At 47.9% G+C, this 24,949-nt stretch overlaps 2 protein-coding genes and 1 long non-coding RNA gene across 3 annotated transcripts in view; 1 reads left to right on the top strand and 2 right to left on the bottom strand.

Moving 5' to 3' along the window:
• The window catches only part of MYLK2 (myosin light chain kinase 2), a 102,178-nt gene extending 79,864 nt beyond the window's left edge, over positions 1-22,314 (top strand). The window contains exon 13 of the transcript XR_014157925.1: positions 22,296-22,314. The gene's annotated coding sequence lies outside the window, so the exon portion shown is untranslated. The remainder of the gene's footprint in view (positions 1-22,295) is intronic.
• LOC309345239 overlaps positions 1-24,949 on the bottom strand; it is a 147,139-nt gene that overhangs the window by 2,584 nt on the left and 119,606 nt on the right. The window lies entirely within an intron of this gene.
• On the bottom strand, positions 378-23,924 carry LOC309344875 (interferon regulatory factor 4-like). Its single transcript, XM_081867733.1, has 8 exons — positions 23,050-23,924; positions 22,526-22,715; positions 19,009-19,100; positions 14,106-14,220; positions 11,445-11,561; positions 5,281-5,676; positions 3,518-3,636; positions 378-1,759 (listed from the first exon to the last, which is right to left on the bottom strand). The coding sequence occupies exons 1-8, from the start codon at positions 23,680-23,682 to the stop codon at positions 1,622-1,624; spliced, it is 1,800 nt and encodes a 599-aa protein (XP_081723859.1). The 5' UTR covers positions 23,683-23,924; the 3' UTR covers positions 378-1,621.

Raw genomic sequence — 24,949 nt, 5'->3', positions numbered from 1 at the left:
GTGGCCATGATCTTCGTTTTTTTGATGTTGAGCTTCGGACCATATTTTGCACTCTCCTCTTTCATTAAAAGGTTCTTTAATTCCTCTTCACTTTCTGCCATCAGTCTTCTACACCTGTGTTTCCCAACCTTGTGCCTCCAGCTGTTTTTGGACTACAATTCCCATCATCCCTTGCCACTGGTCTTGCTAGTCAGGGATGATGGGAGTTGTAGTTCAAAAACAGCTGGAGGCACAAGGTTGGGAAACACACAACTATAATTAAAGGCACGGTAGTCCAATTTTTGCCTTTCCTTCCCCCACCATCTCTAAAGTGATGTGCTAAACTTTCCTCTTCTACCCAACTATTAAAGGTGTAGGAGCCCCATGTCTCCCCCCCACACACACACAGCTGGCTGGACGGGTAGACAAAAAGGACTGTGGGAAGCATCAAGATTCTCAGCTGCTTCCCCACCTCTTTAAGCAAGGGAGGACGGAGCAAATCTCACACTTCAAAGCAAATAAATAAATGCAAATAAATGTTCGCTGGGTTGCTTGAAAGGCCACTCCAAACCCAACCACACTGAGATTTGCTCAATGTATTTCAAGAGCACAAAAGCACAGAGAGAATGTGCCTTAGAGAAGGCTAGGGTTGGTTGACTGAATTTGCAAATCGCTTCGCAGGACAAAAAGTCCCTAGCCAATTTATGACAAGAATAAAAGACTTCAATAAGAGTGCATAAAGACATTAAAAGCACACCCAGAGTAAAAATAACCAGTCGTTGGTGCTGCCTGAATGCTTGGGGGAAACAAAGAGGACATTGGTTTGCATATTGAGACAGCTGAAGGCAGCCCTGTACAGGCCAATTTTTAATGGTGAATGTTTTATTATGTTTTTAAGATTTTGTTGGGAGCAACCCAGTCAAGCATATAAATAACAAAAATATTATGATGGTAATTTTGTGGCTATAGCATGAAATGTAGAAATGACTGCTGAAATTTAAATAGAAATACAGTGCGTCTCACCATGACGGGGTATCGACTGCCCAGGTAACTTCTGCCTTGCCTGCTCAGGGTGCTGACAAGGTGGGCAAATTCAAGCCCTGCCCCCTTCTTGGGGTTCCTGACCTTTAAACCAGACTTGGCGACCCTCAAACAGAGGAAACCTCAAAACAGTCAACTGCCCTTCCAAACTGAGGATTTGCATCTGAGTTGTACCAGTTCAGGCTCTGTGTGCACAAGATGCTATGCGGGGGGGGGGGGGGGATTCCAACCAGTAGGGTTGCAGTGTGAAAACTAGGCTAGAACCCTGTTATGCCTGCATTTCAGATGTGAGCTTCTGAAATGGGACAGTCAAGAAACATCATCTGGGCTTGTGAAAAATAAACCCCTCTATTCAAAGAAGCTTTTTAGTGCATGCCAGTCAGGCACTCTAGATAGCACAGCAGGGGCAGACCACTGAGGTGACTAAACCAGGACAGTAAGGAGAGGCACCAAGAAATCTCCTCTGCCGGATTCCTGCATCGCAGAGGGTTGGGCCAGATGACCTTTGGTGTCCCCTCCAACTCTCCAATTCTATGAACCCTACGGCCCACAAGTCCCTTGTCCTTCAGCCACCAAGCCAAGGATGCCACTTCCGGCAGATTCAAGGCGGGCACAGCTGTTTCAGTATCTGGATGATGTTCTTGGGAACGTCGGGAATGCCCGTGTGAGAGTCCTGCAGGAACCGAGGCCCCAGCTGCTGGGCGTGGAGGCAGAGATCGTGAGCAAACACCGGCTCAACCTGGGGGCAGGGGGTGAGAAATGGAAGGTCACAACTAGGCAGGAAGTGGGTTGTCTTGCCACAAACAGGAAGTGGGTCACTTGTATCGTGGGAGACACTTCCGAATCTGCATTTTCTGCCCCCCCAGGCTTGGTCGCATTTTGCAAGGGGGAGGAGAGGAGCTGGCGGGCAGACCAGCAGCAGCGCTTGGCAGCATTTTCCTGTCTCCAGATTCCCACTTTTTGAGATACGGCAACCGTAGTTCATCATTTATTGTTGAATTGAACTAAACAGTTTTGATTGGATTTTGGAAGGAAACTATGCCCACCACTATACCATTTTGAATAAATGTGCAATTAACTGTTACTGGTCTGAATTTTATTGTCTTACTAGTTGGTCATGCAAACTGCTATTCTGAATAATGCTTTTTATCGCGTAAGGGGCTGCCACCAACTGCGAGGGAGGAGGAAGAGGCAGTGGTGAGGTTGCCATGGGGCAAACATACCAGCAGGAGCGCTGGATTGGCTCCCTCAGAGTATTTGCATCACGCTGGCCTCACTGCCCCTCCTGGTGAGCAGAGCAGACACTGTGAATGGGAGGTCAGGCAAACTCCACTGCCCCGCCACCACCTTGAGATATTTAGCCCCTGCCCTTCCACCAATGCATCTCCTCTCCCCAGTCCCCAAACCAATGCTATCTTGGGTACAGGAAGTGAGACAGGCCACTGCCCTCATCCTGACATCCATCCTCTAGTTTCACGACCAGGACGTTTTTGACTGAGCGATATTGGGTTTTCAACACTGCGATATATCACCAGCTGAAGATCGCAAAATACAGTGGTACCTCGGGTTAAGAACTTAATTCGTTCTGGAGGTCTGTTCTTAACCTGAAACTGTTCTTAACCTGAGGTACCACTTTAGCTAATGGGGCCTCCCGCTGCCGCTGCACTGCCAGAGCACGATTTCTGTTCTCGTCCTGAAGCAAAGTTCTTAACCCGAGGTACTATGTCTGGGTAAGCGGAGTCTGTAACCTGAAGCATCTGTGACCCGAGGTGCCACTGTACCAATCATCACGGTGTCCGAAACAAGGATGGAGCCAGGTAGAGGCACCAGCCGGCTTCACGGTTTTACCTGCATTGTGATTTTGGCATACCCTCCCAACTCATGACTCATGATATAAAGGTAAAAAGGTAAAGAGACCCCTGACCATTAGGTCCAGTTGTGGCCGACTCTGGGGTTGTGGCACTCATCTCGCTTTACTGGCCGAGGGAGCCGGTGTACAGCTTCCGGGTCATGTGGCCAGCATGGCTAAGCCACTTCTGGCAAACCAGAACAGCGCATGGAAGCACCGTTTACCTTCCCGCCAGAGCGGTACCTATTTATCTACTTGCACTTTGACATGCTTTCGAACTGCTAGGTTGGCAGGACCAAGCAACGGGAGCTCACCCCATCGCGGGGATTCGAACCGCCGACCTTCCGATCGGCAAGTCCTAGGCTCTGTGGTTTAACCCACAGCGCCACCCGCATCCCTGATTCGTGATATACTGCCACATTATGAAATCGGTATCACATTATGGACTTCAAACTGGTTTTGGACAATATATCCCCCTGCCCGAACACACACATCATGATTTGCAATATATGGCCAGGTCAAAAATTATGAAACCAGTATCACGATATGGGCGATGCATCGATATATCACCCATCCCTATTTGGCAGCCACCACTCCCTTGGTCCGAACCCTGAGTTCGCCACTCTGCGGCTGCTGGCCAATACCTACCTGTGCCATGATGAGCTTGTGGGGTTTCTGATCAGGAGCAGTAGGATATTCCTCTCCAAAGCAGAAGTAGATCTGATACTGAGGCGGAGCATGTCCGTGGATCAGGAATCCCCGTAATTCTGAATGACACACAAAAGATCGCGGTTAAGAACCGAGGCTCTCTCTTTATTTTTAAAAAAGAAAATCGTTTTTATTTGATTTTACAGATATAAATTTATAACAACGCCAAATACATATCCATATAGAGATTTCTCTGAATCTCGAGACTTCCCCACCATCCCCTCCATCATAGCTGTCAACGTTTCCCTTTTTTAAAAGGGAAATTCCCTTATTCCGAATAGGATTCCTCGCAAGAAAAGGGAAAAGTTGACAGCTATGCCACCCATGGGTCCTAATGTCCACATTTTCAACTGCATATTATATCATAATCTGTATTTTAAAACTATCCATATTGTCCATAGTACTTGTTACATTACAAGTGAGGTTAAAATCCTGCTAATGTTTTCATGTGCTTACAGCTGTCGTTGTCACATACATAAAAAGTATTTTATTTTCCTTTGGGATGTCAGTACCTACAATTACTAATTAGAAGTCTTCTGGTTTTTTAAGAAAAGTTATTTTAAATATTTTTTTCAGTTCATTATATACGGTATATCATTTCCCCAAAAAGCCTTTAGTACTTTACATGACCTCTTCTTTTTCCTTACATTTCCAGCAGGTATTTCTACTTGTTCTATACATTTTTGCTAGCTTACTAGGAGTCAAATACCACTGGCACATCATTTTCATATACAGTGATACCTTGGGTTACATACGCTTCAGGTTAAATACGCTTCAGGTTACAGACTCCGCTAACCTAGAAATATAACCTTGGGTGGGTTAAGAACTTTGCTTCAGGATGAGAACAGAAATCGTGCTCCGGCGGCACGGCAGCAGCGGGAGGCCCCATTAGCTAAAGTGGTGCTTCAGGTTAAGAACATTTTCAGGTTAAGAATGGACCTCCGGAATGAATTAAGTACGTAACCAGAGGTACCACTGTAATTCTTTTTTAGCGTACAACATGCCGTTTCAGATTCGATTTCTATACCCTTTCCCAATCTGCCATCTGAATGTTATGCCCCAAATAGTTTGCCCAGTGTACCATTACAGATTTAACCTGTTCATCTTTTGCATGCCAGGACCTAATGCTCTCTGAACCAGCCAAGTCTTCCTAGGGTTGGGGAAAAGTTCATGATGTTTGGGTTATTCAGAGAAGCTGACTAAGGTGGCGTTAACTGGTTCTGTTATCTCTTATGTCAAGGTCATGCTAACTCTAAGAGACCAGAAGGATCCAGGGTTTCACTTTCTCTTTCGATCTCTTCCTTCTGGTGTGCTGTTCTGTATACGTTTTAGTCTTATTATAAGTTATTGTAAATTTAAGTTAAGTCTGCTGCAACTGGATTTCTTATGGACAGGGCCAATCCCGAATGCACTGGAATTGTGACCATTATGTTCATTTGCTACTGAAGATAAATAAAGTTTTTTACCTTCCCGCCGGAGTGGTACCTATTCATCTACTTGCACTTTGACGTGCTTTCGAACTGCTAGGTTGGCAGGAGCAGGGACCGAGCAACGGGAACTCACCCCGTCACAGGGATTCGAACTGCCGACCTTCTGATCAGCAAGTCCTAGGATCTGTAGTTTAACCCACAGCGTCACCCGCGTCCCTCCATCACAGAAGGAGAAAGGAAAAAATAAATTTAATAAACGATAATAATACTCACGCTGCAGGAACTGTTGGGTGTCGAGGAGCTTGTAGGTTTTCTCCCTCTCCAGTTTGTTGGGCTGGTTTTCATGGGGGGCCAGCGGCCCTTTCCAGTACACCCTGCCCTGGCACTGCCGTTTCATGAAGACCCCTTCGGGGGCCACCCAGAGCAGGATTCCCCGGTGCAGGTGGGGAAGCAGCCTCTGCAGGGCACCGGTTGCTCTACCGCCCTGGCTGCTCCCGGCCAAGGCGTCCAGAGACGGGAACAACACCTGCTCCAGGCCGCTCGAACCATAAAGGCACACGTTGTCCGCTGGCACCGGGCGATAGGTGATCCGGCAGCCCTCTGCCGTTTTGGTGGTGACCTCCTTTACCAACGTGTCGCAGTAGTAGAGGCGGACGCGGAGCCAGCAGTCTGGGGGGCAAAAGGAGGCAGAGGTGAGGATCTGGATGCAGTTAAAAGTCTCCATGCTCTGGGAACTTCCAGACTGGACTACTGCAATGCGCTCTACATGGGGCAGCCCTTGAAGACAGCTTCAGCTGGCCCAAAATGCAGCAGCCAGATTGCTGGCTAGAGATCCATCTAGATCTCACATAAACCCAGTTTTAAAAAGAGCCAATTAACTCCAAAGGAAAAACCCTCTCTAAAATATATAGACTCCTCCTTGACTAGGAAGTCAAGGAGGAGGAGGAGGTAAAATTAGTACAGTCATACCTCGGGTTGCGTTTTTTGGTTTTTTTTATAAGAAATATTTATTAAAGTTTTACAAAAACATAAATACAAAAATACATAAAAATACATAAAAAAGAAAAAAATAGAATACAACATACAAAAGACAAAAAGAAAATAAGAAAAAATTAAAAAACAAATCCATTTTTTATAACTTTAAACTCATTTGCTTGTTTCCTTGACCTCCTCTCACCTCCCCTTTTTGTATCCCATTTACATAATCAAATCAGCAATTCCTTACCCTCTTTCATTCATCTTAACTCTGTCTCTTAACATATTATAACTCTATATTTCCATCTATTATCAATTCGTTTTTGCGTATTCTTATTAACTTTGTTGCTAATGCCACTTATTTTCAATCCAACATCATTTTAACATTCATTAATTTTACAGTGTTTCTGCAAATAGTCTTTAAATTTCTTCCAGTCTTCTTCCACCAACTCTTCTCCCTGGTCTCGGATTCTGCCAGTCATTTCCGCCAATTCCATGTAGTCCATCACCTTCATCTGCCACTCTTCCAGGGTGGGTAGATCTTGTGTCTTCCAATACTTTGCAATAAGTATTCTTGCTGCTGTTGTTGCATACATAAAGAAAGCTCTATCCTTCGTTCCCCATGTGGGACAACTGCATAGTCCAGCAATGCCAGAGGGCTGGACATATAATAATAATAATAATAATAATAATAATAATAATAATAATAATAATAATTTATTGCGTTTTTCCCTATTTTTAAAAGACATCTGAAGGCAGCCCTGTTTAGGGAAGTTTTTAATATGTAATGCTGTACAGTAGTACCTCGGGTTAAGAACTTAATTCGTTCTGGAGGTCCGTTCTTAAACTGAAACTTTTCTTAACCTGAGGGACCACTTAACTAATGGGGCCTCCTGTTGCCGTGTGATTTCTGTTCTGATCCTGATCCTGAAGCAAAGTTCTTAACCCAAGGTACTATTTCTGGGTTAGCGGAGTCTGTAACCTGAAGCCTCTGTAACCCGAGGTACCACTGTATTTAATGATGTACAGTATTGTTTTTAACACTCGACTGTGAGCCGCCAAGAGTGGCTGGGGAAACTCAGCCAGATGGGTGGGGTATAAAAAAAAATGTTGTTGTTGTTATGTCAGCAAATCAGGACGACTGCTCAAGGAAAAGGTTCCTTGGAGAAGCCCCAAAAAACCAATGCAGAGAAAGTTTGGAACTGGCTGAAACTGTTGTTCTTTGGGAATCTGGTGGCTGCTCTTAGAGGCCAGGTTTCTTCCAAAAGACTGTGTTTGCAAATAAAGCAAAAGCGAACAAGGTAACTTTAAAAGTGCAATCCTAACCCACTTACAAGGGGCTGAATTCTGTAGGAGCTGCGTCAGAGTATCACATGGTTTGAGCTGAACCGGGAGTTTCCACAAAGCCAAGCCCTGCAATTCTGCTCCTGGACAACTTGGGGAGAACGGAGTCAGGGCAACCTCTGTTTCACCCACAATCCTCGCATTGCAAAGTGACATTAAACAATGACTGAACGCAGACCGGAATCAAGAAAGACCATGCATCAACTGATGTAAACAAGATTAATCACAAAAGGGGTCAGGAAACAGCTGGTGAGCGAGGTGACTAAACCAGAGCGAGGTTCAATTCTGCACCGGCTGCGTGTGCCTGCTCCCAGCAAACACAGCAGAATTTAACCCCCACCTGACAGCAGACAAGCAGAGGGTTAAATCTTGCCCAGTTTGCAAAGAGCAGGCTTTGTAAGGGAACCTGAGGGTCATCTAAGGAGCGTCTCCACCCCCATCGTTCTGCCCAGACGCTGAGGTCCAGCGCCGAGGGCCTTCTGGCGGTTCCCTCATTGCGAGAAGTAAAACTACAGGGAACCAGGCAGAGCGATAAACAACTACCTGACATTCAGAAGACATGTTAAGGCAGCCCTGTTCAGGAAACTTTTAATCTGTGACATTTTAGTGTATTTTTGGTCTCTGTGGAAGCGGCCCAGAGTGGCTGGGGAAACCCAGCCAGATGGGCGGGGTACAAATAATAAATTATAATTATAATTATAATTATAATTATAATTATAATTATAATTATAATTATTATTATTATTATTATTATTATTATTATTATTATTATTATTATGTCCAGCCCTCTGGCATTGCTGGACTATGCAGTTGTCCCACAAGGGGAGCAAACTCACGACCTTGGCATGATCAGCACCATCCTCCAACCAACCGAGCTATCCAATTCAAATGTCACTGTGCCTTTTTTATCATATGTGGTGGACCTGCCCCAAGGTGAAAGACTTCTGGGAGAAGATTTATAATGCATTTTAGAAAATGCTGAAATATACATTTATTAAGAAACCAGAGGCCTTTCTTCCTGGAATAACAGGTTTGGAATTGCCCAGAAAGATGTTAGACTGTTTTTGTATGCTACAACTGCAGCTAAGAATTGGAAAACACAAGAAGTCCCAACAGAGGAGGAATGGCAGATGAAGATGATGGACTTTTTGGAGCTAGCCAACCTGACTGGAAGAGCCCGTGATCAGAAGGAAGAGGAGTACCAGGAGGAATGCAGGAAATTCAAAGACTATTTAGTTAAATATGTTAAGATAACTTGGGAAAAACTTGCAAATACCAGACAGGCTTAGGATTTAAATATGTGTTGTTAGAGAATAACATGTTTAAAGTTAAAATGAAAAGAAAGAAAGATGTTAAGTGATTAAGTTAATTTTATGAGAAAAATGGTTTTGGAAAACTGTTACAATGATATATACTGAAATTCAGCCAGGGGGATTTGAGGAAGTCACTTAACAATGTTACTAAGATTGGATTAAGTACAAATAAGATGTATGTTTGTTTAAAATTTTTGGAAAACCAATAATAATAATAATAATAATAATGGGGGGGGGAAATGTCACTGTGTCTTATTTCTGCATTGCAGGGGGGGGGGTTACTAGAAGACCTTTTGGGTCCCTTCCAATGCTACAATTCTATGATTCAATGGAGGCAGAGAAGGAGGATAATAGAAATCGCAGAATGGCAGCGTTGGAAAGGCCCTTAAATTCATGTCCTAAAAGAGAGGAAGCTGAAAAGGGGAATTGCAGAACGGAAAAGGAAGGGCTCCTGCCAATTAATCACAACTTCCTTAGATGTGGGAGAGAAACCCGTTTCAGTGCAAAGCCTGCTTTTAATTTCATCTTCCTCTAGGCTTGGCATAAGACTGAATTTATTATTTCGGTCACAGACCAGTTCCAGCCCACATACAATATCAAAGAAGTCATAAAACACGATAGGGACACATTTGAATTTGCAATTAGGTATAACAGGGACACTACAGATATAGCAACAGTTAAAAATATATATAAATTAAAACATAGCTTGGCATAAGATGTATTTTTATTTTTATTATTACTGGCCCTTCAACCTAAGTTCTCCCCTTCTCCCTGCTTTGTGTAGACAGGAGACTGGGAGCGGCTGCCGAGACCATATAACACCGGTCTTGAAAGACCTACATTGGTTCCCAGTACGTTTCCGAGCACAATTCAAAGTGTTGGTGCTGACCTTTAAAGCCCTAAACGGCCTCAGTCCTGTATACCTGAAGGAGCGTCTCCACCGCCATCGTCCAGCCCTGACACTGAGGTCGAGCTCCGAGGGCCTTCTGGCAGTTCCCTCACTGGGAGAAGCCAAGTTACAGGGAACCTGGCAGAGGGCCTTCTCGGTGGTGGCGCCCGCCCTGTGGAACACCCTCCGTTCAGATGTGAAGGAAATAAACAACTACAGTGGTACCTTGGGTTACAGACACTTCAGGCTACAGATGCTTCAGGTTACAGACTCCGCTAACCCAGAAATAGTACCTCGGGTTAAGAACTTTGCTTCAGGATGAGAACAGAAATCGTGCTCTGGCGGCACGGCAGCAATGGGAGGCCCCATTAGCTAAAGTGTTACCTCAGGTTAAGAACAGTTTCAGGTTAAGAACAGACCTCCGGAATGAATTAAGTTCTTAACCATAGGTACCACTGTATATGACATTTAGAAGACATCTGAAGGCAGCCCTCTTTAGGGAAGTTTTTAAGGACTGATGTTTTAATGTACTTTTAACCTTCTGTTGGAAGCTGCCCCAACTGGCTGGGGGAAACTCAGCCAGATGGGTGGGGTAGAAATAAACTGTTGTTGTTGTATATGGCCTGCAGTGGGTGAAATTTGGGTTCATAAAGTTCTAGCCCAGTTACAGATTTTGGCATTCCTCCGCAGAGCAACATGGCCAACCTTTGCTCTTTTTCATTTTCTTCTCACTTTCTGCACTGAATTGAGCTCTGGGTGGGCACAATGCAACAGGATTTTCTGCCTCTTGAAAAGTGTGGCGGGGGAAACAAAAGATTTTAAAAGCCACCAACTGCCCCTGGCCATGGAGGTTTCATTTCCCTGTACTGGCTAACAGCCACGGACACAGCCCTTCTCTGCTTCCGGAATCAAATACAGCCTCCCGCTGTGGCGCAATGGGTCAGTGGGTCTGGCTGTTAACCATAAGATTGGGGGCTTGAGGGACAGCTGTGAGCAGGGTTAGACTAGATGGCCCTCGGAATCCCTTCCAACTCCCTAATTCTCTGGTTCCATGAACACAAGAGCAGGAGGCAGCTTTCCCTTCCCAGAAGAGAAATCTGGTTGGCCTCTGTGGGAAACAGGAACCTTAGAACAACTACTACTACTACTACTAATGATAATAATTTATACCCCGCCCTCCCCGGCTCAGGGCAGCTAACACCAATAAAATCACAGTAAAAACATAATAGAGGGAAAAGACGGGGGGAAACCCAATTTAAAATACAGGTTAAAATGCAATTTAAATTGCAGCCTCATTTTAAAAGTAGCTGATAAATCAAGACCACAAGGGGAGGGAAACATAAGGGTCCGACTGAGTCCAAACCAAAGGCCAGGCGGAACAGCTCTGTCTTGCAGGCCCTGTGGAAAGATGTCAAGTCCCGCAGGGCCCTGGTCTCTTGGGACAGAGCGTTCCACCACATCGGGGCCAGTGCTGAAAAGGCCCTGGCCCTAGTTGACACCAATCTAACCTCCTTGAGGCTCGGGACCTCCAAAGTGTTGTCATTTGTGGACCTTAAGGTCCTCCGCGGGGCAGACCAGGAGAGGCCTTTGTTGTCCTTTATTGTCTTCTCCCACTCCTTTTAAAGGTATCTGAGCTAGCGCTCATTGTTTTTAAAATTATTAATGGCATTTCTATCCCAGCGTTTTTCTCCAAGGAGCTCAAGGGTCTCCTCCGCCTCCTCACGTCACCCCCCAACACACAACAACCTTGTGAGGTAGGCTAGACACAAAGAGGCAGTGATTGGCCCCAGGTTACCCCCAGCAAGAGCTTTGTGGCCGAGCGGGGATTCGAACCCTGGTCTCTCCCAGGTCCCAGTCCCGATGCTCTAACTGCTATTGGCTGTCTTCGAACAGAGACCCTTTCTTCCTCTCCTTACCCGAGTTGACGTTTTGATTGTCAGCGTACTGGGGATTGGGACCGGCAGCGGTGGGGCTCGGATGGCAGTGGAAGTGTGCCAGGTTACAGCTGTAGAAAAAACCTTTCACCTGGTACCCTGGAAAAGGAAGCGCAACACAGGAGAGCTTTAAAATTGGTTCGTTTGTCCCTGCGAGATGTGAAACAGCACCTTGGACAAAGCTATCTCTTTCCCCAGGTACATATTCTCCAGAGGCTTCACGCTGCAACTTTTAAGAGCCCCAGACAACACATATGGCAGATCTCCTTAAGGAAGGGATGTAGCTCATGGAAAGAGCGTTCGCTTTGCATGCAGAAGGTCACAGGTTCGATTTCTGACATCCCCAGGTAGGGCTGGGAAAGACTGGAGAGCAGCTGCCAAGCAGTGTGGACAATATGTTATTGCAGGGGGTTGGACTAGATGACTCTAGGGGTCCCTTCCAACCATACAATTCTATGAGTCTATTTATTTCAGAAAATCTGAAATAAATAAAATCTATTTACTGTGGTACCTCAGGTTAAGTACTTAATTCGTTCTGGAGGTCCGTTCTTAACCTGAAACTGTTCTTAACCTGAAGCACCACTTTAACTAATGGGGCCTCCCACTGCTGCCGCACCGCCGGAGCACGATTTCTGTTCTCATCCTGAAGCAAAGTTCTTAACCCGAGGTATTATTTCTGGGTTAGCGGAATCTGTAACCTGAAGCATATGTAACCTGAAGCGTATGTAACCCGAGGTACCACTGTATTTATTTCAGAACTTGAAAATGGAAAGTGTAATGCTGGTGGTCAACAAAAGAGGTTTAAAGACTGTCTCAAGGCAAATCTAAAAATAAAAATAAAAATAGTATAAACACCGAAAACTGGTAAACACTGGCCTGCAAGCGCTCCAGCTGGAGAACAGCCTTGACCAAAGGTGTCATGGGCTTTGAAGACACTCAAACTCAGGATGCAAGGGAGAAACGTGCTAAGAGGAAGGCATGTTTGGCAAACCCTCACCATGATCAACTTCCGCCCGGAAATCTATGTCCCCACTATGGAAGGACATGTGGATCCAGAATTTGCCTCCACGGTCACTTATGGATTCACTGTTAGAACTGTGTTTGTGGAAGACAATCTTACTCGGCTACGAGGGATAGCCAAAGAAGAAGATACCACTAGGTTGTAAAACACACATTCTCTCTCTCTCTCTCTCACTCACCTCAAAGCAGCTTACATAAAGAAAGAAACAGTGAAACTCCTGTTTAGAACTATTTAAAACATCCAAGAAGGATAACAATAGGCTAACAACCTGACGTATATTCTTTATATCTGGATAAAGGTAAAGGGACCCCTGACCATTAGGTCCAGTCGTGGCCGACTCTGGGGTTGCGGCGCTCATCTCGCTTTATTGGCTGAGGGAGCCGGCGTACAGCTTCCGGGTCATATGGCCAGCATTCACTTCTGGCGAACCAGAGCAGCAAACGGAAACGCCATTTACCTTCCCGCCGGAGTGGTACCTATTTATCTACTTGCACTTTGACGCGCTTTCAAACTGCTAGGTGGGCAGGAGCAGGGACCGAGCAACGGGAGCTCACCCCGTCGCGGGGATTCGAACCACCGACCTTCTGATCAGCAAATCCTAGGCTCTGTGGTTTAACCCACAGCACCACCTGCGTCCTTATATCTGGATACGTTTGCCTAAAGAGAAATGTTCTCATCAGACACCAAGAGCAGTTAAGTGGAAGCCGGCTGCCTGGTGTCAAGAGGCAGGGAATTCCCAAAGGCAGATGCTTCTATTCTGCAAGATGGATGTCTTACAACTGCAGGATGGTTATTATGCGGCCCCTTGATGGACCAATGCTCTGACTCAGAGAAGGCAACTTCCTGGGTCCATGTGGGCCACTGGAAGGATACGGCCAACAGGGCACAGGGAATGGGCATTGGCACTTTAATAATCATCATCACAATCTTATTATTTATACACCACCCATCTGGCTGGGTGGCAGACTTTTCGTCTTGCAGAACCTTTCCGAGGCACAGAAAACAGGCTCCCTTCCAGAGGCTGCCTAAGATGTTGGGTCAGATCCCTAGCAATTTCTCCAAGGTAGCAGATGAAATACCGTATTTTTCGCCCTATAGGACGCACCGTCCCATAAGGCGCACCTAGTTTTTTGGGGGGGAAATAAAGGGAAAAAATTATTCCCCCCCCAGGCGTGGAGCTGGGGAGGCCCGCCCAAGCTTCCCCCAACCCCAGCCCCCAAACAGGCAGCTCTCTGCAAGCTGTGGGAGCCCAGCGCTGGCTCCCACTGCTTGCTGAGAGGTCCGCGAAGCCTGGATGCGCTGAGCTCAGCGCGCGCAGGCTTCAGCATGCAGGCACCTCTCCGCAAGCAGCGGGAGCGCTCCCGCTGCTTGCGGAGAGGTCCGTGAAGCCTGGAGAGCGAGAGGGGTCGGTGTGTACCGACCCCTCTTGCTCTCCAGGCTTCACCGAAAGCCTGCATTTGCCCCATAGGACGCACACACATTTCCCCTTCATTTTTGGAGGGGAAAAAGTGCGTCCTATAGGGCGAAAAATACGGTAGATCCAATAGTCAAGGGGGAGCAGTGACCCAGAGCAGCAGGGCCAACTCAAAACGGAGCCAAAGGCCGTTGGTCTTCTTCCTTACCCTGGTGCTCTCCGTGGCTTGGCTGCTGGGGGGCCTGGGGTGTCCCTGGGGCGCTCTGTAGAGTCACCAGGGGCTCATCCTTGCTGGCCTCGCCTAACTCTGAAGGTGTTCTGACCTGGGAAGAAAGAAAACACGGCAGGTGTAATTCTGAACGAGGCACCTTCACCCAGGGCTAAGGACAGGAAATGGACTTGGAGTGTGGCTGCATTTGGGCTTATAGTGCCCCCTAACTTTGTAATTAATAAACAAATAATAATAAATAATTTTTTATTTGTACCCCGCCCTTCCAGGTTCAGGAAACCGGGCTCAGGGCAGCTAACAACAAATTTAAAACACCTAATTGATGCTACAAAAAACCAACATAAAATATGGTATAAAGTGTAAATAACAATAAAATCAAAAATCAATTTAGGGGGGAAATCCATCCAATAAACATTAGATGATCACCAGGACTAGCTGGTTAAATTAGTCCTATCTGGGCCAGTGAGGGGAGAATTAGCTGTGGAATCCCAAGGTGGGTAATCTTCATAAAAAGGGAAGGGGGAAGGAGGGAAGGAAGGAAGGAAGGAAGGAAGGAAGGGGAATAAAAGATCAGGCTGAATTCAAATTAAAGGCCAGACGGAATAGCTCTGTCTTACAGGCCCCGAGGAAGGAGGTTAAATCCTGCAGGGCCCTGGTCTCATGGGACAGAGCATTCCACCGGGTCGGAGCCATCACTGAGAAGGTCCTGGCCCTGGTGGAGGATAATAATAATAATAATAATAATAATAATAATAATAATAATAATGTAAGACATAAGGAGAGCCTGCAGGATCAGGCCAATGGCCCATCTTGTCAAGCATCCTGTTCTCACAGCAGCCAACCAGATGCCCCAATATCAAACTCGCAAGCAGGATCCAAGCACAAGAGCCCGCTCTCCCTTCTTGTGGTTTCCAGCAACAGGTATTCAGAAGCATTATTCCCTTCAACTGTGTCCCTGAAGCAAGAAACCTAGTTTTGGTTTCCCTGTTTTCAGACAGACGCACAGATTTGCCATAGCAGGAATCGTTCTAGGAGCATACATTTCCTCCTGGGTGCGAGAAAAGGGAAAACGCCTCTTTTAAGCGTGATGAACCAGGAGCACCCTTTGAGTCGATTAAATGTTTCCAATTAATCACTCTAACTGATTAATAGTTCAGGCATTGCAGCCAGAAGATAGAGCAGCCTCAAGGCACGAAGCCAGATCAAACTGCTCAGAAGAAGGAAAAGAAGGGAATTTCTAAGCGTTGACAGATTTACCACATCCTGACCTTCAAACCGTAAAGGTAGGCTCAGTGCATCTCAGCAGAAAACTTTTCCATCGCAACATCTCTCGCTTCGAAAGCCTCCCATCTGAGCAATGCAAGAGGCATGTGTGCAATGTGCAGCTGCGTGGCTGTTCTGACTGCTAGAAGCGAGTTTTCAAAGATGTCTGCTTCAGGCAACACCAGGAAAGCTGGCTCAGGGACTCGGGTGTGCTTGCTGTTCTGGGTGGCACCGGGGTCTGGCACCACAAACAGAGAGCATATGCCCACGATGCCAGTCACGTTGCAGGCAAGGTCAGCTGCAAGCTGCCACTGACATGGCTGGCGACTTTGGAACTGCAGAAATTTGGTGGGTTGGATGGTGTGTGTGTAGGGATCAGGTGGGATTTCTATGAGGAATTATAACAAATATAGAGTAAGCCATCTGTGTCAGCAATGAAAGCATTGCGTTGACTGGGTTTAAACTATTTTGATATGATTTTTTATCAATCCACACCTGTGCATCCCTGTTCCATCTCTCTCGCTTCAAAAGTCACGTACACAGCCCAGTTGCTTCGCCAGGCAGGCTCTTGGGTCATTAAAGACAGTGGGCAGCTTCTTTGAAGTAGCTTTCTAATATGTTAATCTTAGGGCCCGGGAACAGCCATCCTTCTTATCATGTACAGTGGTGCCTCGCAAGACGAAAAGAATCCGTTCGCGAGTCTCTTCGTCTAGCGGTTTTTTCGTCTTGCGAAGCAAGCCCATTGATGGATTAGCGGATTAGCGCTATTAGCGTCTTATCGGCTTAGCGGATAAGCAGATAAGCAGTTTAGAAAGGGGGGGGAACCCGCAGGAACTCGCAAGACATTTTCGTCTTGCGAAGCAAGCCCATAGGAAATTCGTTTTGCGAAGCACCTCCAAAATGGAAAACCCTTTCGTCTAGCAGGTTTTCCGTCTTGCGAGGCATTCGTCTTGCGGGGCACCACTGTATATTGCTTGTAGTTCTGTTCTTTGTTTACCCCATGCCTAATTAGTTTTGTTAGTTTAACTTTCTCCCCGTGTGGGTTTGTTGAAATGCTCAGAAGAAATCAGATTGGTTCTTTCGAACACTCTGTAAAAAGTTCTTTTGTGAATAAAACGACTTGGGCCAGGGGCTGTGTGACGTACAAGCACAGAGAGACACGATTATACGCACCCTTCCCAGAGTCTTGCTGGTTCAAGCCTCTGTGTGTATTCTTATTAATCAGAGTTCAATCCTTCCTTTACTTTGTGAATGCCTCAGTGTGTGCTTGAACCTGCCCAGCTGATCAGAGGCTATGGGTGGTCCCAAGGCAGTCACCAGTTCTTAGGAAAGTTCACCATAGAGGAGAGGACTATAACACTTGCAGTGATGACATGATGTGTGCAATGTATTGCTAGAGCAGTCAAGTACAACATTTTCCTGTTGCCCAGAGTGGACACGCAGGGGAATGTGGCTCCGGACAGGAAGGATTTCCTGTCACACCTGCTCCGGAGCCTCCTCCCCTTGTGTGTGACCAGGCAGATGAGCAGGACCCTAGCAGACCCTGCAAAAGGGCCAGCCACACAGACGTCTTCCTTTTTCAGACTTCTCTCTTGGACCTCCTCTTCTGGCTTAGTTAGCACATGGCTCATCTTTACAGAAAGATGTTATTATGAGAGGGAAATAAAGGGGAAACTTAACAGGAACAAGCCAGACTGGATAAGCCAGACTGGATTGCTTAATTAAAGGATTCTAACAAATCATCAACTTGCTTCCAATTAAGTTGCAAAGGGAACGTGCTCTGCTGTTTTCTCTCTAGCACAAGTGAGGAGGGATCATATCAAAACAATACAGTCATACCTCGTGTTGCGTTAGGTCCACGTTGTGTCTTTTCAGCTTGCGAATGCGGCAAACCTGGAAGTGCATACTTCCGGGTTTCGCCGTGTGTGCATGTGCAGAAGCGTTCTGCGTGCTTCGCGCATGTGCCAAAGTGATCTGTGCACTTTGTGCATGTGCAAAAGTTATCTGTGTGCGCATGTGAAGTGATCTGCGCACTTTGTGCATGTGCAAAAGCAATCTGCATGTTTCACACATGTGCAAAAGCAATCTGCGTGTTTCACACATGTGCAAAAGCAATCTGCGTGTTTTGCGCATGCGTGCTTGATCGCGCCGCGCACATGCGTGGAAGAGGCACTCCAGTTGCTGACTTTTCAGGGTGCAAATGGCACTCCAGAATGGATCGTGTCGGCAACTAGAGGTACCACTGCATATCCTCTCCTACCTTCCTTAACATTCTCACATGATGGCAATGCGCTGCCTCCACAGAGCTGTTTGACAGTGGAACAGCATCCCTTGGGAGGTGGTGAACTCTCCTTCCTCGGAGGTTTCTAAGGAGAGGTTGGGTGGCCATCTGCCATGGATGCTTTAGCTGAGATTCCTGCATTGCAGGGGGTTGGACTAGATGGCCTTTGGGAGACCCCTTCCAACTCTACAAGTCTAGGATTCCAGGGTTGGAGGCAGCAATGCTTCTGAGTACCAGCTGCTGAAAACCACAGGAAGGGAGAGGGCTCTGGTGCTTGCATCCTGCTTCTGTGCTTTCCATAGACGTCTGGTTGGCCCAGTGAGAACAGAATGCTGGCCCAGACAGGCCCTGGCTTGAACCAGCAGGCTCTTCTTATATTATTTCTGCTTCATAAACCCATTCTTCCCCTTTCTTCTTCTTTTTTTTTAAAAAAAAACACCCCACAGCACATTGCAGATTTAATTATTATAATTCCTACTGCCAACGCCCAAACCCTGACATGAATAGTATTTTAGTATTTGCAGCCAGGGTTTTGATTGATAGCATGAATTTTCATTTTACAGTGCTACCTCGGGTTAAATACTTAATTCATTCCAGAGGTCCATACTTAACCTGAAACTGTTCTTAACCTGAAGCGCCACTTTAGCTAATGGGGCCTCCTGCTGCTGCCACACCACTGGAGCACGATTTCTGTTTTCATGCTGAAGCAAAGTTCTTAACCTGAAGCACTATTTCTGGGTGAGCAGAGTCTGTAACCTGAAGCGTATGTAACCTGAAGCATATGTAACCCGAGGTACCACTGTATTCATATTTCACATTCTGATTCTATGGTTTTCACTTTGCAAACAACTTACAGGTGTTGTTTCTATGCATTAAGACGTCTATATATTGGTTATACGAATGAAGGAAATCACTGGGATGGATTTCCAATAGAGCAGCAAGACAGGTAAGTAGACACAGAATACTTCAGATGCACTGCCTGCCAAGAGGCTTTCCCAACCTGGTGCCCACCAGCTGATTTGGACCACAACTCTCATCAGCCCCGGCCAAAACAGCTGGGCGGCGTCAGGTTCAGGGAAGCCTAGCCTGCAATGTTAATAGTAACCGAAAACAAACCCCAAAAATTATATTTAAGAAAGAAAAAGGGAAACATTTGCAAAACACAGCAACCCATTTCTGCTGCAAAACTTGATCCGTCTGGGTTGGCAACAACAGTGGCATTCAGCTCGAAAGCTAAGGCGGCTGGATTCCTGAGTGGTGTCAAACTAGCTGGGTTTATTTTATTTTTATATGCATGACAGTGTCCAAGCCCCAGGACTGTGCCAGCAACACCCTTACCTTGCTTGGTTTTCCATTTTCTCTGGTCTCTTGGTCAGCCGATGTTGGGGGCTGCCTTGCCTGCAAAAGGGGCTCTTTGCTATTTTCCTTATCTGAAAGGCAGAGAGAGAGAGAGAGAGAGAGAGAGAGAGAGAGAGAGAGAGAGAAATCTGCTTAATCCCAGATGACATTTATTTGAGTCCCAGCTGCCCCTTATGCACTACTCATGTTAGCACTGCCACCTATATCTGCTCCTTGATCAGTTGGTAATTCTGACCAGTTGCTTTAATTCAGTTTCACTTTCCTTTCCCCCCATTAATAGCTGTGCTGCTCAGATAACCCTGCTGTGCTCAGGCAAAAAACGTTGACGTAGCTCTAAAAGAGATCTCAGTGCCTGGTCTACTGGATATTTCTGGAATTATTACAGCACAGATTGTGGAAATTGTGCCATACCTGCGCAAATCGCCAAGAGGCCTCTATTCCTCTCGGCTGTGTCACTACTTAAGATTGTAAGGTCCTCAGGGCAGGGACCTAGTCTCTCTCCTTTTTTTGTGCCGCCTACACAGATGTCACCGATCTATCTGTATGAATAGATATAGACAGATCCAGCAAAGACTGACCAATGGGGACCCAATACCAATATTCAGCTGAGGCTACAGAGGGACAGAACCTTTCTTAAGGAAACTCTCTTGGAAATCCCAGTTGCAGGAAACTCCAGGAGGGGATAAATAATAATAATAATAATAATAATAATAATAATAATAATAATAATATATTATTTATACCCCGCCCATCTGGCTGGGCTTCCCCAGCCATTCTGGGCAGCTTCCAACAAAATATTAAAATATAATAGTCGTCAAACATTAAAAGCTTCCCTAAACAGGGCTGCCTTCAGATGTCTTCTAAAAGTCTGGTAGTTGTTGTTCTCTTTGACATCTGGTGGGAGGGAGTTCCACAGGGCGGGTGCCACAACCGAGAAGGCCCTCTGCCTGGTTCCCTGTAATTTGACTTCTCACAGTGAGGAAACCGCCAGAAGGCCCTCAACGCTGGACCTCAGTGTCTGGGCAGAATGATAGAGGTGGAGACGCTCCTACAGATATACTGAATCGAGGCCATTTAGGGAGAGCGCTCTTGAGCACGGATCCTGCTTGTAGGTTTCCCACTGGGAGAACAGGATGCTGGATGGGCCTGATCCAGCAGAGGGTCTGTCTCCAGGGCAATTTCCCCCCAATGGCTGATCGCCAAGGCACACTTCTTTCTTGAATTACAACTGGAGGCGCAAAGCATTCACTTTTGCAGTGTAAATAAAGTAACCATCTCCCCTTTGAGGAGTGTGCTCTGTCCCATTTCTTCATGAGCCGCTGTAGCCCCAGCTCCAAAAACGTTGTTGACCCCTGATCTAGCCTAACAGTGTTATCTTGACTGGCAGCAGAAGCGGCTCTCTGGAGAGCAAAGTCCACGCCAGCACCTGCTACCTTTTAAAATGTGTTTGCAAAGGACGGAGCCTGGAAGGTTTTGCGAGCAAATCAACCAGGGCCTCTATTATTGAGCTATGTGAAGAGGCACTGGCACAGCAGGTTTAGGAGGGCGAGGGTCTCCGCTCCCTACTTTGCCCTCCAGGTGGTTTGGCAGGAGCTGAGGAGTGTGGCAGTGCAAGGGGGAATTGCCTCACAAGCCTGAATCCTCTGCACATCGCTTCTCCCCAAAAGTCCTGGCTCAGATGCACCAGGAGAATATCAGGAGAGGTTTAACATGTGGTCATGTTGCCTTGCACAGAAAATCGCCTTTCGACCAGGTGGAGGAATCTTGCAGAGATCAGCCTCTGGGCAGCTGGGGGGTGAGATAGCCTGGGTGCCCCCATGGGCACAGCCAGGATTTATGTTAGTGGGGGCCAGACACCCAACTGTCATCATCCTCTGTCCGGCTCTGGTCTGGTCCAGCAGATTCAGAACGAAATGTCTCAACAACAGTTGATTTACATTACTTCCTTTCGACTCCAAGAGCTCAGAAAGACCTGTCAAAACCTTTCTACAATTTCTACTTGCAGTTAAGTAATTGTATTTATTTACTTGATTTCAGGGGCAGCTGTCCCACTTGCCTATGCCTATGGGTGCCCCCAAATTTGGGGAGAACAGAGGGGACCAAAGTTAGGTTGCTTCTTTGGGCTTTAAGGAATGGGACCCAAGAACCAAATTCAGATGCTGGAAGAAATGAACGGGAAATGCAAAGCCACCTGCACGGAAAATAATGGCAAGGTTTAGGAACAGGAATGAGGCGCCCCCCCGACCTTGCGGGAGCTGCTGCCTGAGCCCTCTCCTTGCCCCACAAGTTGAGATTCCTGCATTGCAGGGGGCTGGATGAAGGAGCGTCTCCACCCCCATCGTTCTGCCCTGACACTGAGGTCCAGCACCGAGGGCCTTCTGGCAGTTCCCTCGCTGCGAGAAGCCATGTTACAGGGAACCAGGCAGAGGGCCTTCTCGGTCGTGGCACCCACCCTGTGGAACACCCTCCCATCAGATGTCAAAGAGATAAACAACTACCTGACATTCAGAAGACATCTGAAGGCAGCCCTGTTCAGTTTTTAATGTGTGACATTTTAGTGTATTTTTAATCTTTGTTGGAAGCCGCCCAGAGTGGCTGGGGAAGCCCAGCCAGATGGGCGGGGTATAAATAATAAATTAGTATTATAGGATGAAATGACCCTTCCATCTCTACGATTTTATGATTCTATCAGTTGATGAAAGCAGGAGAAACTAAAAGGAAGGGACTGTGGCTCCAGAGCAGAGCATGTGTGTCGCATGCAGAAGGTCGCAGTTTCACTCTTTGCTGGCACCACCAGGTAGGGCTGAGAGTCCCCTGCCTGAGCCACTGGAGATCCACTGTGGACCAGGGCAGTCTACCTTTTCATACCAAGTGGGGTGCAACAGTACTTTGACATGGAACCCACAGGCCATAATTGCCTTGTCGCACCGGACCGGGGGGGGGGGCGACCCAAAAAATGGAACACCCCCCCCCCCGCAGCCCTCATGCTGCCTTCCCAAAGCCTGCTGATGAGCAAGGCACTGGACTTTGGGAAGGCAGCGCAAGAAGGTTAGGAAGGCGTCAAATGTTGCCCAGCAGGGCTGCGCGCTGGACCACCCTGATGTAGACAACACTGAGCTTTCTGGACCAGTGGTTTGATTCCATGCAAAGCTGCTCTCTATATGAACCTGGAGTGTTTGTGAAGAGAGAGAGAGAGATCAGGAGGGGCTTAAAATCAGGGGCAGCCAGTGGAAGTGGCAGTGGAACCACTGGGAACACTTCCCTAGCCCTCTGCATAGCTGTCAACTTTCCCCTTTTCTTGAGAGGAATCCTATTCGGAATAAGGGAACTTCCCTTTAAAAAAGGGAAACGTTGACAGCTATGACCCTTGGCTGGTAGGATTTGGTTCAGGGCTGGTGACAAGGGTTAAGGGGATTGAGGAGGGGGTGTCTGTTTTTCACAGCAAGAGAGGACCACCTCTCCACCAACTCCTGGGGCTTCAGGCCGCCAAACACACCTGTTTCTTGGGACGCATCCGAGAGGATCTGGTACACCTTGTAGGGCTCTGAGATGTCCAGATGGCTCCTCTCGGGGACCTCCTTGAAGTCGGTGCTTTTGTTCAAGGCGCAACGCAGGCGGGTCTTCCAGGCGGAGGGGTCGGCTTTGTCCAGCCCTTCGTGGTACTTGCCTTTGTAGACGGCCCAGGCCTGCAACGAGGAAGAGTTGGGGGGGGGGGGGAGAGACGGGTCACCATGAAACTAAAGGGCGCGGGATTCCCAAGGGCGTTCAAGGGCGCGCCCCTGGAGCCGAGTCCCACGAAACTCCCCAGCATCGCAGGGCGCAGAGCCCGCTTGCCAGGAGCGCGTCGGGGAGGTTGGAACAGGGCAGAATGCGCAAAGAACTCGGGGTGACGGCGTGGGCGCAAAGCGAGAGCTGCAAGAGGCAGGAGCCGGCCAGGGTCCCGCAAGAATTTGGGAATGGGGTAAAGTGATGCTTGGGAAGGCGCACCCGCGGGAGGCTGCCCTTCGAGGGCGCCCATACCTTGAAGAGCGCCGCGTCTTCCTGCTGCCGGTAGTCCTGCTTGGCCGCGTGTTTCCAAGGGATGCGGAACAGCGTCTTCTCGCCGTTCTCCCAGCGCAGCCCCGGGTAGCGGCCGCTGTCCACCTGCGCGACGAGCCACTCCTTCAGGCGCATCGGGGGCGGCCTCGGCTCCGCCATGTGCTGCTGCGCCCGGGCTCCGGGGAGCCGCGCTCTCCCCACCATGCGCGCCTCCTGCGACGCCGCTCGTGCGCTCCAGCCAGCAAGAGCCGCCGCCGCACCGTCGGGGCTGCTCACCCCGATCCCCCCCTCGACCCTGCTCTCTGCTCCCCGATTCCTTTCCCCCAGGGCCGGTGGAAAGAGAGCCCCGCGCAGGAATCGCGGACGGATCTGCGCGGGCGGCTGCTGCGCCACGCCGAACTGCGCGGGCGACGGGAAAGCGAAACTGTGCCGCGTCGGTTTCACTTTCGCTCCGGCCCGGCCGCCAAAAGGGAGCGGTCCCTCCCTCGGGGAGGCGGAGAAGGACAGCAAAGCGGGGTGGGGGTTGGGGTGTCGTCGACCTAGAATTTGGGGGCGCCGAAAGCGATGGCCTTCCCCATATTCCTTTTCCGTGCAGATCACCAAGGGAATAAACATTTCCAGGCTCCCATAAATAGGTTCGGATTCGTGGCAAGACACGCGGGGCGCTTCCAGAGGCCCCTATTGCACGAGTATCCGGCCTCATCCGGAAGGTTAGATGGTGCTGCGTCGTCGAGCAAACGTGGACCCTGCGCATTCTCCGTTCGCTGTCCTTACAGCAAGCCTGACAAGGCTTCCGAATCAGTGCCGGTTTTACGTATAAGCTAAACAAGCTATAGATTGGGGCCACACTCTCTTGGGGGCCTCAGAAAAATTTAAAGGGAAAAAAACCCGTAACGTACATTACCATAATATAAGATAACAAACAAATAAAATAAAACCTACATACAGCAACAGTGTTTTGTGTTGTGTAGGCTCCTATTTGTTATGTGCAAATGGCTTTAGATACATTTTAGGTCCATAAATTAGGGACGTGGGTGGCGCTGTGGGTTAAACCACAGAGCCTAGGACTTGCCGATCAGAAGGTCTTGAATCCCCGCGGTTTGAATCCCCGCGAAGGTGTGAGCTCCCGTTGCTCAGTCCCTGCTCCTGCCAATCTAGCAGGTTGAAAGCACGTCAAAGTGCAAGTAGATAAATAGGTACCACTCCGGCGGGAAGGTAAATGGCGTTTCCGTGCGCTGCTCTGGTTAGCCAGAAGCGGCTTAGTCATGCTGGCCACATGACTTGGAAGCTGTGCGCCGGCTCCCTCGGCCAATAAAGCGAGATGAGCGCCGCAACCCCAGAGTCGGCCATGACTGGACCTAATGGTCAGGGGTCCCTTTACCTTTACTTTTTAGGTCCATAAATTACCATCGTGTGTATATTCAACACAAAAAAACCAGCAACAATTAGTTGCTGACAAAGGACAGCTGGGCATATAAAGGGCCCCATTACCTTCAGTAGCTTAGGACCCCATCAAACCTAAATCCGGCCCTGCTTCTGAATCTACAGGAAACATGCAAACTTAATTTGGGATTGCACCCCACCCAGAAATAGCAGCTGTTTGGAAGCTCTGTTGGACTTATCAACCCTTTTTTATTTCAGTTTGTGCGTATTAAAGCAATGCAAGTCAGACAATTCTCCCACCCACCCCCACCCCAAGTAAAACAGGCGGAGTCCACTGCAACCATCTTCTTCAGCAAAAGCCCCTGGACTTTCCTTTGCTGATGAACATAAGAAGAGAGCTGGCTGGATGAAGCCCGTCCAGTCCAGCATCCTGTTCTCACAGGGGCAACCAGATGTCCCAGGGGAAAACCTGTAGGCAGGATCTGAGCAGAAAAGCAAC

The sequence above is a fragment of the Podarcis erhardii genome, assembly GCF_964252035.2.
Source record: "Podarcis erhardii genome assembly, chromosome: 6".
Classification (NCBI taxonomy): domain Eukaryota; kingdom Metazoa; phylum Chordata; class Lepidosauria; order Squamata; family Lacertidae; genus Podarcis; species Podarcis erhardii.
Note: the sequence above shows the minus strand (reverse complement) of the source record. Positions and strands in the feature narration are given on the sequence as shown.

Excerpts from the sequence above, each read along its gene's own strand:
- LOC309344875 (XM_081867733.1), bottom strand. The coding sequence starts at position 23,682 with ATGTTTATTCCCTTGGTGATCTGCACGGAAAAGGAATATGGGGAAGGC. Across the intron at positions 11,562-14,105 it reads AAGCCACGGAGAGCACCAGG|GGTACCAGGTGAAAGGTTTT; the intron begins GTAAGGAAGAAG and ends TTCCTTTTCCAG. Across the intron at positions 5,677-11,444 it reads CAATCAAAACGTCAACTCGG|ACTGCTGGCTCCGCGTCCGC; the intron begins GTAAGGAGAGGA and ends TTTGCCCCCCAG.